Below are 13,426 nucleotides of genomic sequence, written 5' to 3' on the forward strand. Positions count from 1 at the left end.
CAAGGATTTCTATCCTACTGCTTTCAAGCATAAAGCAAACAAACTAAGTTCAACGTGGGGAGCTCAGGGAATTTGGTTTCCAAGAGGACACTGACCGAACCCTGGCTGTGTGGCCATGAAATGCACAGGAGGAAAACCAGAGGAGGGCAAGAGGGGGAGATCTTATCAAGTAATGGCCGGCAACGTACACCCAGCACTGTTTTCACTAGAATACGCGTTAGTTTAGTGTTCCTATCCACACACTGCATGTTCAAGTGGAAAAAAGCAAGCTGGTAATTAAGGAATATCCATCCCAGGATCCTCAGTGTAGAAGGAGACACAGACATAATATAGAAGAGTTAAGTACTCTGAAATCCTGAGTTTCTATTGAGAATATCAACACGAACTCGGGTATTTCATCTTTAAAATATGTGTACGTGCATGTTTTAGAATTCTGTTCCCTGAAAAGGCCTAGAGGCAAAGACCAACCCCACAGCAATGAGCACCTGAAATACCTTTTTTGCCAGGGGCACCCAGCTGTCTCAGTCAGCAAAGCAGGCAACTCTTGATCTTGGGGTCATGAGTTCAAGCCCCATATTGGGTGTGGACATTCCTTACCTTGAAAGAAAGGAAGGGAGGGAGGGAGGGAGGGAGAGAGGGAGAAAGAAAGGAGGGAGGGAAAGAGAGAGAGAAAGAAAGAAAAAAAGAAAGAGAGGAAGGGAGGGAAAGAAGGAGAGAAACAAAAAGGGAGAGAGGGAGAGAGAGAGAAAGAGGAAGGGAGGGAAAGAAAGAGAGGGGAGGGGAGGAGTGGGGAGGGAGGGGAGGAGTGGGGAGGGAGGGGAGGAGTGGGGAGGGAGGGGAGATTCTTAGAGGAACAGCCAATTCCAGATCTGGAGGAGGAAATGTACAGATGGGTCTTGAGTCCCCACACAGCAGACGGCAATGGAGCAGATGACTGGGGGCACATACATGCGTGGCCTGTGTGTGAGCATGCCAGGGCACGTGGACTGCGCACGAGTGTGCCTGTGGTCTACACGTGTAAATGGATGTGGTCAGTGCACATGTGTGTCCACATGAATATCCAAAGAAATCAAGAGCCAACCGGAAGAACCTCCCTCCTACAGGCCAAAGAAGCTACCATGTGGGTTCGATAAAGATAAAAACCACAATGACCTGAAACCTGTCAAGCAGGCATAAGTACACAAGCTCAAGACACACGTTATGAAAATATATAAATAAAAAACCTTGATCGGTCGCCCTCTAAAGACGACAGACCAATCATCTTTGCGTGTCTGCTGACTTCCCTAAATGAACGCCCCCACGGCACAACCAGACAGGCGACAGGAAGCATCTTCTGAAACCACTCCAGCCGATAACTATGGGCAACGTCCCAGAGTGTCACCACTCTGGAGCCTGAACGACGAGTGGGTCCGGACACTGAGCACCGGCAGCTGCCAACGCCAAGAAGACGACCACAGCCTGCAGCTGCAAGTGACCGCACGCGACCATCTATCGTTTGCTGAACACGTGGAACCCGATCCTGATCAAGCCTCTGGGTCCCGCTGCCAACTTGCAGGAAATTCAGAAGACAAAAGAAAATGCCAGACTGTGCCGGGAGAGCGTATACGGAGAAACCTAGACCGTGGGAAACGACAGGACAAGTGGCCCAGGTTCCTCAACGGGTAAACCTTGTGAGGATCCCAATAAATGGCAGGGGAACCTGTAAATTAAAGAAACTTAAGAAATCTTAAGTTAAAAAAAAAAAAGTACACAAGGCCGAATTACCATAAAGAAACACAAGCAAGTCATTTCTATAAAAGTCAGGATTAATTTTGGAGGGAGGGAGGGGCTGTGATTGGAGAACGTGGAGAGCCTTTCTGGGGTGTCCAGCCAAGTTCTAGTTCTCGCCTGGGAATTAACCTTACAGAAATAATTCAAGAAGCTATACATTTGTGTCATTTTCTGTATGTTTTTATGATAAAACAAAGTAGTAAACAAATAAAGGTAAAAGTAAACAATTATATCTAACTTTAACTTGCACAGTGCTTTTAAGAAAAACAGCCAAAGTGGGGCGCCTGGGTGGCTCAGTCGGTTAAGCGTCCAACTTTGGCTCAGGTCGTGATCTCACGGCTTGTGGGTTCGAGCCCCACGTCGGGCTCTGTGCTGACAGCTCAGAGCCTGGAGCCTCCTTCGGATTCTGTGTCTCCCTCTCTCTGCCCCTTCCCCAGCTCACAGTCTGTCTCTCAAAAATAAACAAACGTTAAAAAAAATTAAAACAAAACAAAAAACAGCCAAAGAAATTTTAAAAGGTTTATTTATGCATTTTGCTATGTAAGTAACTGCTCCTATCAGTGGTCAAGCAGCCAGGACTACGGACGTGCAGGCCTGCCTTGCGCACAGGTGCCCGGGCAGGTAAGACCCAGTCCGCTCTCTCTGCACCGAGGTGTGGGCCCAGCCCTGACTTGCTCTACTCCACAGAGAGGTACAAGTCAACCAGAATATTCTGAGACTGAATCCTGCCAACTGTAAGGTAAATAAACACTTTTAGAATACTTCCAGACTTCCGGTCTGCATTTTAAAACCACTGCTGTATTCATGCCTTATTAAATCAAGTCCTAAAATTTCTGTCCAGATGGTCATAAAACTAATGAGAACAGTGTCCAACCCAATAAAGCATAATGCTGAAATCTCAAATAATGCTCAGATCTCAAATTTGTTCAATGTATTATACATGTAACCACAGGGAATCACAGAATGACCTTCTGATGTACTTTCGGATTTATTTTTCACACCAGTAAGGAAAGGTAAGAAAAGAGTCACTCACGGAAGCTTTTCCAAGAATTAAAATTGCTTCGTTCAGTCTTCAGATTGCTTAGCTCCTTCTCTTGCTAATCTGTCAGCTTCTTCATTGCCTATAAATCCCGAATGACCAGGAACATGCATCTGTTAAATAAATTGTTTCTTTTATCTTCACTGGTTTTTTACATAAGCAATACACGAGTACACCCTTACTGTAAAAAACGCAACTGTTCCCAGTGGCCAGAGTGGGACAGGACTCGCCTCCCCACCCCCTGACACAGTTCGACAGCACAGCCTGCCTGCCCAGGGCACCTGTGCAATGCAGGCATTTGCAACAATCCCATTCTCATTCTCCACAAACTTGATTTTCCTGTTTGTATTGCTTTCTTTCCCCACTGAAAGATGGAACTGGGAGGGCTTTCCCGGCAAAACACATGTATGTACAGACACACAAATATGTATCCGATGCACGTACTTTATTGTCTTTAAATGCTGTCCAAAAGAAGGGATGTATGTATATAACCACTGTTCATATCTAAATGGCTGAAAGGCAAATTTAAACCCTAGTTCATCAAACTGCTCCCAGTAGTCCTGGGGAGGGACGACAGGGTAGGGTTCAGACAATGCTTGTCGTTCAACGTGCTCTGTATTGCTTGAACAGGTAGTTTTAATAAAAACTATTTATTATAATGTTTATTTTTTTATTTTTATCTTTATTTTTTATTTTTGAGAGACAGAGAGAGACAGCATGAGTGGGAGAGGGGCAGAGAGGGAGAGAGACCCAGAATATGAAGCAGGCTCTGGGCTCTGAGCTGTCAGCACAGAGCCCGACGTGGGGCTCAAGGGGCTCGAACTCACATGCTGTGAGATGGCGACCTGAGCCGAAGTCGGACACTCAACCAACCAACTGAGCCACCCAGGTGCCCCTAAAAACTATTTATTATAAGAAAAACATTTCCAGGGGCGCCTGGGTGGCTCAGTCGGTTAAGCGTCTGACTTCAGCTCAGGTCATGAAATCGCAGCTTGTGAGTTCGAGCCCCGCGCTGGGCTCTGTGCTGATAGCTCAGAGCCTGGAGCCTGCTTCAGATTCTGTGTCTCCCCCTCTATCTGCCCCGTCCCTGCTCATGCTCTGTGTGTGTCTCTCGATAGTAAGTAAATATTAAAAAAAATAATAAATAAATAAAAAATTAAAAAAAAAAGAAAAACATTTCCATGTTGGAAAAGAAGTCATGTTACTAAAGTCTTATCACACTTTACTTTTTAAAAATTCCTCATAAATTAGTTTTATCTTGACATTACGGCTGATTCCCAAGAAACCAACAGTGACTGTCACAAGTCACTTTAACAGTGGGAGGGGAGGAGAGGGAGCCCAGGCCAGGCACTAGTAAGCACCGCGAAGACAACAGAAAGAATACAGAACATCCGTCTATAACGCTGCCTGAAGAGTGTGGTCTACACACGATCATACCAATAACGAGCAGTGTTACTTCTGCGATGATCGAGAGTCAAGTGTGTTCCAATTTCGAATACGCGCTATGATGTTAATTTCGTGCGAACAGTTATTTTACCTCTCAAGTCATTAAATCACTTGCAGAAAGCACTGATCTCTCCGTTAACTTAGAACATTCGGTCCTGACGGCCAGGTGACAGCACCGGCTCGGAACACACTCACCCACTGGATGTCCATGCCGTGGGTCAGCTGCTCCAGCACCACAAAGTCCTCCTTGTTGATCACGTCTTTCCCCGTGCTCGTTTTCCACCCGTTCTTCTTCCAACCTTGAACCCAGTTAGTGATCCCTGGAAGAAGTACACGCTCTGGTCAAGTAAGCTCTGCGAGCTCCAATGTCCCTGCTCCTCCCCCAGACTTCCCTCCTTCACCGGCCCACTCTTCCGCCTGGCCTGTAACGGTTAAACTAGTGGAGGGCTAACGTGTAGCTTGAGAAATAACAGCTTTGTTCTGACACTGAAGGTTAAGGGATAACAGCCTTGCTTTACTCTTGTAAATTACGCTTCATACTCTTGTAAATTAGGCTTCACCAATTAAGGAAACAAAAGTTCAAAGAAAAGAGCATCAGAGGCAGGGTCAGGAGGATCCACTGGTTGCGACTTAATGGCAGAAAGTCTAAAATAATCACCTCATCTGGGGTGTTTCTAACTCATCAGGGAACTGTTTCTCTGTTCTGTTCCCAGGTGATGATAAAACGATGTGATCGGCTATAAAAACTCTGTACCCCGGCTGTTCGAGGCCACACGCTGATCAAGAGTGTTGGTCCCGATCGGTCGGCCTTGCCTCTCATTGCAATAAACTTTGTTGTGACTGTCACTGGTGCCCTTAGCATTCTGTTTCAGGAGTCGTGTGGATGCAAGACGCCCAGCGTGTGCAACTGCCACTTGCCCGCACGGCCTGTCCTCTGGCCCGGGGCACAGGCCTGGCACGCTCCCCTGCTCAGCCCTGCGCTCAGACTTGTGCTGACCCACAGCTCCCAGCCTAAGAGGCCGCCTTCTCCGCCTCCCCAGCCCCCCACCCCGCGTCCTGAACACGGAATTTCCCGAAGGAGCTGTCAGCCCGGCCCCCTGAAAGGTACTTATGCTGTTTACACTCTAAGGGCCACGAGAGCAGGGGCACACTGACCCCACTGCCCTGTGCTCGGTGCCTGACAAACACCTTGACTGTGGGGCACACAGCGGAGCAGCAGAACTGGGCTCCAGAACCTCAGCCTTTTCTTGATCTCTGACAAACCAAACGTGGTCCCCACCTGCCGTCTGCGTTCTGCCCCGATGCAATCCCTCCTACTGGAGAAGGGAATGCCATTTCCCTTTGTGCTTACTAGGACAACACCAGAAGCAGCGAAAGGTAGAAGCTTACCATTTATAGTAAACATACTGTCCGTATACAGAACCAGCTTCTGGATGTTCTGAGCCTTCGCCTGCTCGATGGCTTTGCAGGCTGCCTTGAAGAAACCAGTCAGTCAGCACACTACAGAAACTGTTCAACGCTCAACTTCACTAATGCTCAAAATCACTCCGCCACTTAAACAGTCTTTCTCTTTCTGTGCTAAGTGTAAGGGGTATACTCTTTCTATGAAATAATGCTACACATACAGCTATTTGCACGTTTTTGTGAAAGCACTTCTAGGATTTTTCTGGGAAATCCCTACCCATTGCAGTTGTTAGTAACCACAAACTAAGTTTCTTCTGGACTCTGAGTATCTTACGCACACAGCGTGTATGCAGCTCACCGCCACGATGGATTTAACACTTGGTGGGAAATGTGTCTGACGACTTACATGAATTTCTGCTCTTTGGTTCGTCTGCCGCCCGGGAAGCCTAATGCCTAAGTTCCTGGTTTCAAAACGATGCAAAGGAAGATGAAGTTAATTCTCAAAGTGATTCCATAAGCCTCTCAATGGAGGATAGGCTTGTATACATTTTTTTGACATATCAAAGCATCAAACAAAACACGCCGACAGTACTAACATTTTATGGAAAAGCATCATGGGATGGTCTAATAAAGAATCCTGGGCCAGAAGTCAAAAGCAAAGTTTTATTTCTGGCCCTAAAATACATTAGTGCATGGTCTCAGATGAACACTAAGCCCAGACACTCAGTGCAACCCAAGTTCGCCACCTCCTACAGGGTTCAAAGCTAAAGTGGGATACTAAGGGGAAAGAACTCAGTAGACCACAGATCAAGAGAAATGTCAAGCCTTACGATCACCGAACAGTTTATCTTACATTACGCCTAACACTGCTGCGGGTACCTGTGAATGACCACACCTGGCATCATCCCGACTCTGCACCTTGTGGAAAACGGGAGGTCACCTCTGAGCCCCCAGGTCTTCGGAAGAATCATGGGGACGCGCTGGGTTCCAAGTGTGGCGACCTGCCCCTGGGACATCCTTGCCAAAACCACCCCGCAGGAGACCTGTGACTCACTTAGCGGGGGCAGGGAGGTCATTTGGGTATAAGAGGTTGTCAGCGAGACACAGAGACGCGTCAGGACTCAGAGCCAAGAAAGGAAGGCTGAGGCCTCTGTCCTGAGCAACAAAGCTGTCAGTGTCAGCACCAGCCCAAGCTCGTTGTTCCGTCACCTCCGCCAAAGCCGCGCGCCAGGCGGTCACGCCCCGGGCTGTTCCCTCACAAGTGTTGGGCCAAGATTCACTCAGATTTGAAGGCTTTTTTGTTTACTCACAAAGGATGGCCCGGTCCCCAGTAAACACCAATTCCCGCACGTGCCCTCCTGCGCCCGTTACTGGAGCAGCAGCCGTCAGTGTAGACAACGACAAAGTCTCCTGGAAGAGGGAATTCAGTGAGTGCCACTGGATCAAGAGCACTAAAAGTGAGGATCTATTTCACAAACTCACTGAGCTAGCGTCCACGGGCTAAACTGCGAGGGTACTGTTCGATGCGGTCAGTACTTTCTGTCCAGGAAAACATGATCAGTTCCTGACCTGGCCGCTACAAGGTCTAGTCCTCTGATAAACGTTGGTCTAATTTTTTTTCTTAGTATATTTGCCTCAAGGAAACTATGGTCTTTATTCTTTCCATCAGGACAGAGGGTCTGATCAACATACCAGTGCTGTAAGGAAGACGGCAGAAAACGACTGACGTGAGGCCACTCTAGGGCCCCAGATGTGACCAGAACACGTTCAGCAGGGCGGTAGGAGGGGTTGAGTTGGCAGGTCTAAAAAGCAGGGCCATGGGAGCAAACAGAGGCCTGGCTCTATGAGCTGTTTGTCAAGAGGACTGCAGGCCGGACAAGGCACAGAGGGAGGGAATAGGAGGGAAGGTGTTAAGTGACAGAACAGCACGCTCCCGACCAGAGCAGGGCCAGGAGTGTGGGGGAGCGTGGGTGCCGGGCGAGGATCCCCGGGGCTGGGAGTGTGGGGGGAGCGTGGGTGCCGGGCGAGGATCCCTGGCTCCACTGCATTTGGCGCTCTCAACATGACTGCCTTCCTGGTCACCGAACTGTTTCAAATGAGAGTACCCATCAGGCACTGCGCCAGGTGCCACCGTACCTTAAGCCACCGTCAGTACCTTAGAAATGGCCATCCCTCAATCACTCCACAGATACACACTCTGACTACGGCTGGCAAACAATCCAATCAAGAACGTTTGGTCTTTTTACCTAACTGCAAACTTGATTTACACGGTTTTGTTTTTTTCAAGGTAGGCTCCATACCCAACGTGATGCTTGAACTCACACCCCTAGGTCAAGAACCACATGCTCTACCGACTGAGCCAGCCAGCCGCTCCGGTTTATACATTTGTGATACGGCTTAACACAACATTTTCTACTGGTTTTCCTTGAATTAAATTATGAGATGGCTTATTCTTGGAGAAAACTTGGAACCACAAATACAGTGGTTTATATAAAAACGCTAGTTATTCCTATTTTCTGTTCATACGTCTAAAACACAAAAAGGTGCTTTGTATACCATAAGTCACTAAACATAAACTGGTCCCTGGAGTTAGAGGTAGAGGACAAGGTGAGATCATTCATGTTTTGCAAAGGCTAAACATCCACGGTGAAGGTACTGGTGCTGAAAGAGAGCTCTGTGCAGGTCCTTTCTTATGTGAAGAAGCTGAAGCCTTTGCACTTTCTCGTGTGACCTGAAATCCTGTGTGCACAGAGAATACTGATATTTCAAAAGATTATGATGTTTTTCATTTGTAGGCCACATAACGCTTTTCTAATGAAAGTCCAAAGTCTTAAGAATTCTGCAGTTTGATCAACTACAAGAGTAACCTTAGATTTTTAATTAATCTTTTCAGATAAGAATGAAGGTGGTGGCGCCTGGGGGGCTCAGGCAGTTGAGCGGCCGACTTCGGCTCAGGTCGTGAGCTCACCGTCTGTGAGTTCGAGCCCCGCGTCGGGCTCTGTGCTGACAGCTCAGAGCCTGGAGCCTGCTTCGGATTCTGTGTCCCTCTCTCGCTCTGCCCCTCCCCCACTCATGTTCTATCTCTCTCTCTCTCCCTCTCTTTCAAGAATAAACATTAAAAAAACCCTTTCTTTAAAGAATAAAGATGGTAAACATTAGCTCAAATTTCCCCCATTAAGTGGGAATAGTTTTTACACCTATTTTCATGATTATTACATAGAATATTTACAAATCCAAGAAAAATATACCCATGTAAGAAAAAGTGTCTTTGCTAACTGAAGGCACCGATTCTGTGTTCTGTTTCACATGCTTCGCACACGGTTCTGCATTTTCATCTCCGTCCAATGGCTCACGGACTCGCTTGTTTGTTTTCACTTGTGATTCTTGTACATGTTCCTTTTTCTCTCCTGAAAGATAGAGTCTACTCAAAAACCAGGAAAAAGGGAACACAACATAAAATGCTTAAGAATCCAGAAATTCAGTAAGTTCTGTATTATCACCGAATCAGACTTGAATACCCTCTGTACGTAGCCCTATAAAGAGGAACTGACTTCAGGCAGTCCACACCATCTCAGATTTTGATGGCCTGTGAAATGACTCTAATTTTCCACGAAAAGCTTGGTAAGGGCGATTTGAAGGCAGGAGCAACATTTCTAGTGTAATATACCAAAGGTTCTGCATCCTACGGGGATGGCAGGCAGTGTCAAAGTCTGAGGGGCTCTCTCCCCAGACAAAGAAAACAAGGACTCAACTTTTGTACGTAAGATCAGTGGCGTCCATGGTTCAACACCTTACCCCCTACTGTAGACACTCTGACTCCGTCAAGGCCTCCAAGAAAGTTAGGCGGGCACGGGTAACCAAACCTTACGTACACAGATAACGGGACACGCTGAGAAAGGGAACAGAAACAAACAGCAGAAGGGACTGAATTCCTTCAGGGCAGTAGCCGCACAATTTTCTTTCAGGGGAAGGTGAAGTCGGGATTAACCCCGAAGGGATTCTCATACTCTCTCACGTTTTGTGGGAGCAGCTTCTCCTACATTATCATTTTACGGAGTGGGAATAGGGGCACAGAAGGAGCAGCTGATTCTATCTCCAAAACAACAACTAAGCCCAACACTACAGAGTTCACTTTAAGCTCTAAACCCCTAATGGGATGGAGAAATGGAGCTCAAATGTTGACTGAACACCTACCACATAGGTACACCAGTCAGGAACAGTTTCCTCAATTTCAAAACACATTAGAATTTTGGGGTGTTCAAAAAAGAAAACCCTGTTAACATCCAAGCCAGGATGTCCTGCCTGGAGTAGCTTCTCAACCCACACCCGTCAGAAGACTGCTAAGGTTATCTAGGCAAAATCTGAGTGAAGTCACCATATAGAGTAACGTTTGGTATTTCCACTCTGCTACATTTGTGTAACCCTGTATTTACCTTAAAAATATACCTCTAGGTACTTTATACACGTAAACCCCAAAACACAAGTACAGGTCAAAGGGTAATCTTGCAGAATTTTAATACTGCTCTAAATATCGATTTTATTTATAGTAAAAGAGGGTTATATTGACATGAAAGTTTTTACTTTTTAAGGTTTTTTTTTTTAAAGGTTTATTTATTTTGAGAGAGAAAGAGAGCACAAGAGGGGGAGAGGGAGGGGGAGAGGGAGGGGGAGAGGGAGGGGGAGAGGGAGGGGGAGAGGGAGGGGGAGAGGGAGGGGGAGAGGGAGGGGGAGAGGGAGGGGGAGAGGGAGGGGGAGAGGGAGGGGGAGAGGGAGGAGGAGAGGGAGGAGGAGAGGGAGGAGGAGAGGGAGGAGGAGAGGGAGGAGGAGAGGGAGGAGGAGAGGGAGGAGGAGAGGGAGGAGGAGAGGGGGGGAGAGAGAGAGAATCCCAAGCAGGTTCCCCATTATCAGCACGGAGCCTGATGTGGGGCTTGAACACACAAACCATGAGATCATGACCTGAGCCGAAGTAAAGAGCCAGACACTCTGCTGACTGAGGCACCCAGGTGCCCCTGGCATGAAAGTTTTTAAAGGATAGATAAGACTGAAGGAAAAAGAGGCCACGTCAGATAATTTTTTCCTTCACAAAACTGTGTTTTTTGAGTAAGTTAACCCCAAATCATCTTACAGAAATCGCAGTAACTGGCAAATAGCTCAAAAATCCCAAAATAAAAATATAGGTCACACTAAGGGAAAAATTGGGAAAGAGGCTAACACTGTTGCTTTGCTATAATTTTTGAACACCAAAAATGTTAAATCTCAATTTATATACATCAGTCACTAACTAGGAAGTCTCTGTAAACTTCTAAGAAAGGTGACTCATAGATATAAAGAAATACCTTTCCCTAGGACTTAGAGTATTTAATGAACAGAAACATATTGGAAAACTGAAGTCTGAATAAATTGCTAATTGGTTAAAACAAAAAAGCAGTGAAAAGGAGGTGTTAAGAACCCAACTAAGACAAGAGCCATACTCCTGAACTTGGAATAGGACAGAATCTGCATCTGGGCTGCCAGTGGGATTATAACAGTGATCACAACACCTAACACTAGGGGCGCCTGGCGGCTCAGTCGGTTCAGCGTCCGACTCCTGGTTTCAGCTCAGGTCATGATCTCACAGTTCATGAGTTCAAGCCCTGCGTCAGCCTCTGCGCCGACAGTGCGGAGCGCACTTGGGATTCTCCCTCTCTCTGTCTCTCTCTCTCTCCCTCTCCCCCCCAAAAATAGATAAATAAATAAACTTAAAAAAAAAAAAAAGTCTGTTGAGTAAAGCTAATGAAACACCACTTTTTCAAAGTCGGTTAAGGTATACAGTTTACCCCTGAACAACCTGGGGGGGGGTTTAACACCCTGCGGAGTCGAGAATCTGAGTATAACCGTCGACTCCCCAAACACTTAACTACTATTGATAGCCTACTGTTAGCCGGAAGTCTTACTGGTAATGTAAATAATCAACTCACACATATTTTGTATATGTCTTATATATCGTATTCTTAAAATAGAATAAGCTAGACAAGAGAAAATGTTATTAACGAAAATATAACAAGTAAACCTATGTAATAAATACAACCAAGACCTCACATAAGCTGACCCACGTGGTTCAAACACGTGTTGCTCAAGGGTTAACTATATTCTTAAAATTTTGTGCTCTAAGGCAGTCACCCTTAGTCCTGCACACCTGATGTTCCTTATACTGGGAATTACGCTTCAATTAACTGTACTTTCTGCACTACGTGAAACTGGGGGAAATTCCGATCACGTGACTGTCCTACACAAAAAGGACACACCATACAGGTGCACGCACTGAGACAACCTACGCTCACCACTTCAAAACTGTAGCCCATTCAATTCGATAACAGAACAAGCATTTTTTTAAAGATAAAATTAAGTACAGTGAGGACACTGAATGGAGCAGGAGACTGGTGTCCTGGCCTGTTTCTAACTCAGGTACTAACAGAACTCCCTAAGGTAAACTGCTTTCCGCCTGTCTCCTTGTCTGTAAAATGGAAACAAACGATCTTATCTGCTCCGTTATGAAGGCAGCTACACAGATCAAGTGACGCTGGGCCGTGCAAGGCTTTGATAAAACGCCACCACGATGAGAGCGGCTGACTACCTTCTGGTCCATCCGGGCTTGCAGGCTTTCGGACAAAGGCCCAGGCCTCCTCCTCGGTGGCAAACTTCTTAAATCTGGCAGCAGGAAACCGGTCCACCTGGGCTCTACATTCGCTCCTGGAACAGAGTGCAATGTTACCTCCTTCCTCCCTTACTCATCCTCTTTCTAACGGATTCTGAGGTTAGGACTAGCGTGACAAAAGCCCGTCAGCTCGGTGGGGGCAAACCGTGTGTGGTTTTCTTTCCCGTCCAACACCACACCCTGTAGTGCTGCGTCCCAGCCAGACGGCACACCAGTCAGGAACAGTTTCCTCAATCTCAAAACGCATTGGAATTTTGGGGTGTTCGAAAAAGAAAACCCTGCTAACATCTCATTACAGCAAAAAGGTGAGCCTCTGAGCTGCTTCTACCTCAGTAGCACCGCTGCACAGGTAAACAACTGCGGGCACGCACACACACGGATAATAAACCTTGGTATCCTACGGCGGGGCGAGTCCTGGCCTGGAATCCGAACACCTGCATGCAAGTCCTACCGCATCACTTATTAGCCCCATGAGTTTCCTGACCACGGGAACGACACCTGAAAATAATAAACTCACCCACCTAAAGGGTTGTTACAGGGACCTAAATATCAGTTTATAAGAATTGCTCTTTTTAAAGACACGGGGAAGATTCGATTAGGTACCTTCAGAGTTCCGCTACGTGTAACCACTTGGAAATTGTTTCACTGAAACAAAAAGGAAGGAATAAGCGGAGAGCCCTGGTCACCTTACACTATACGTGGCATCTCTGACAATGCCAACAGACATGGAACGCAAGTCGGAGCCTCCGGCCGGGACCTGCGAGCCGACGCCGGCGGAGACGGGCCCCCGCGCGCTGCACCCCAGGCCGAGGGCCGCGAGCTCCGGGTGACAGCCCGCCTCCCAGCCGCGCAGCTGCCGGGGGCGCGACTCGGGGCCGCCCACTCACCAGGTCAGGAAGACCCCGGCCTTGCGGCCCCTCTTCACGGCATAGAACATGCCGAGACCGCTGCAGCCGCGGGCGCTGCAGCGCACGGCGGCCAAAACGACTCTGCGCGCGACGGACAGTAACCGGGTCATCACTCACTGCCAGCCATCGCCGAACTTGTTAGCTCCGCGCCTGGCGCTGTCGTCA

At 47.4% G+C, this 13,426-nt stretch overlaps 1 protein-coding gene across 2 annotated transcripts; it reads right to left on the reverse strand.

Annotated features, from left to right (window-relative positions):
- Positions 1-830: 830 nt before the first annotated feature.
- On the reverse strand, positions 831-13,426 carry RNASEH1 (ribonuclease H1). 2 transcript variants are annotated; one of them, XM_060647628.3, is made up of 9 exons: positions 13,241-13,426; positions 12,273-12,388; positions 8,908-9,066; positions 6,970-7,069; positions 6,066-6,120; positions 5,645-5,729; positions 4,451-4,575; positions 2,804-2,922; positions 831-2,215 (listed from the first exon to the last, which is right to left on the reverse strand). In XM_060647628.3, the coding sequence occupies exons 1-8, from the start codon at positions 13,369-13,371 to the stop codon at positions 2,836-2,838; spliced, it is 858 nt and encodes a 285-aa protein (XP_060503611.1). In that variant the 5' UTR covers positions 13,372-13,426; the 3' UTR covers positions 831-2,215; positions 2,804-2,835. The 2 variants fall into 2 exon arrangements, with proteins under 2 accessions (XP_060503611.1, XP_060503603.1); XM_060647620.3 differs by lacking the exon at positions 831-2,215 and adding an exon at positions 2,276-2,502 and having other exon boundaries at positions 13,241-13,425.

This window comes from Panthera onca, chromosome A3 (assembly GCF_046562875.1).
Source record: "Panthera onca isolate mPanOnc1 chromosome A3, mPanOnc1 haplotype 2, whole genome shotgun sequence".
In the NCBI taxonomy this organism is placed as follows: Eukaryota; Metazoa; Chordata; class Mammalia; order Carnivora; family Felidae; genus Panthera; species Panthera onca.

What these genes read in the sequence shown, in the direction of transcription:
- RNASEH1 (XM_060647628.3), bottom strand. Translation starts at nt 13,371, where the DNA reads ATGACCCGGTTACTGTCCGTCGCGCGCAGAGTCGTTTTGGCCGCCGTG. An exon ending in GCCGGGGTCTTCCTGACCTG is followed by an intron (nt 12,389 to 13,240) that starts GTGAGTGGGCGG and finishes ACTCTGTTCCAG; the next exon opens with GAGCGAATGTAGAGCCCAGG. An exon ending in ACCAAAGAGCAGAAATTCAT is followed by an intron (nt 5,730 to 6,065) that starts GTAAGTCGTCAG and finishes GGTTTCTTCAAG; the next exon opens with GCAGCCTGCAAAGCCATCGA.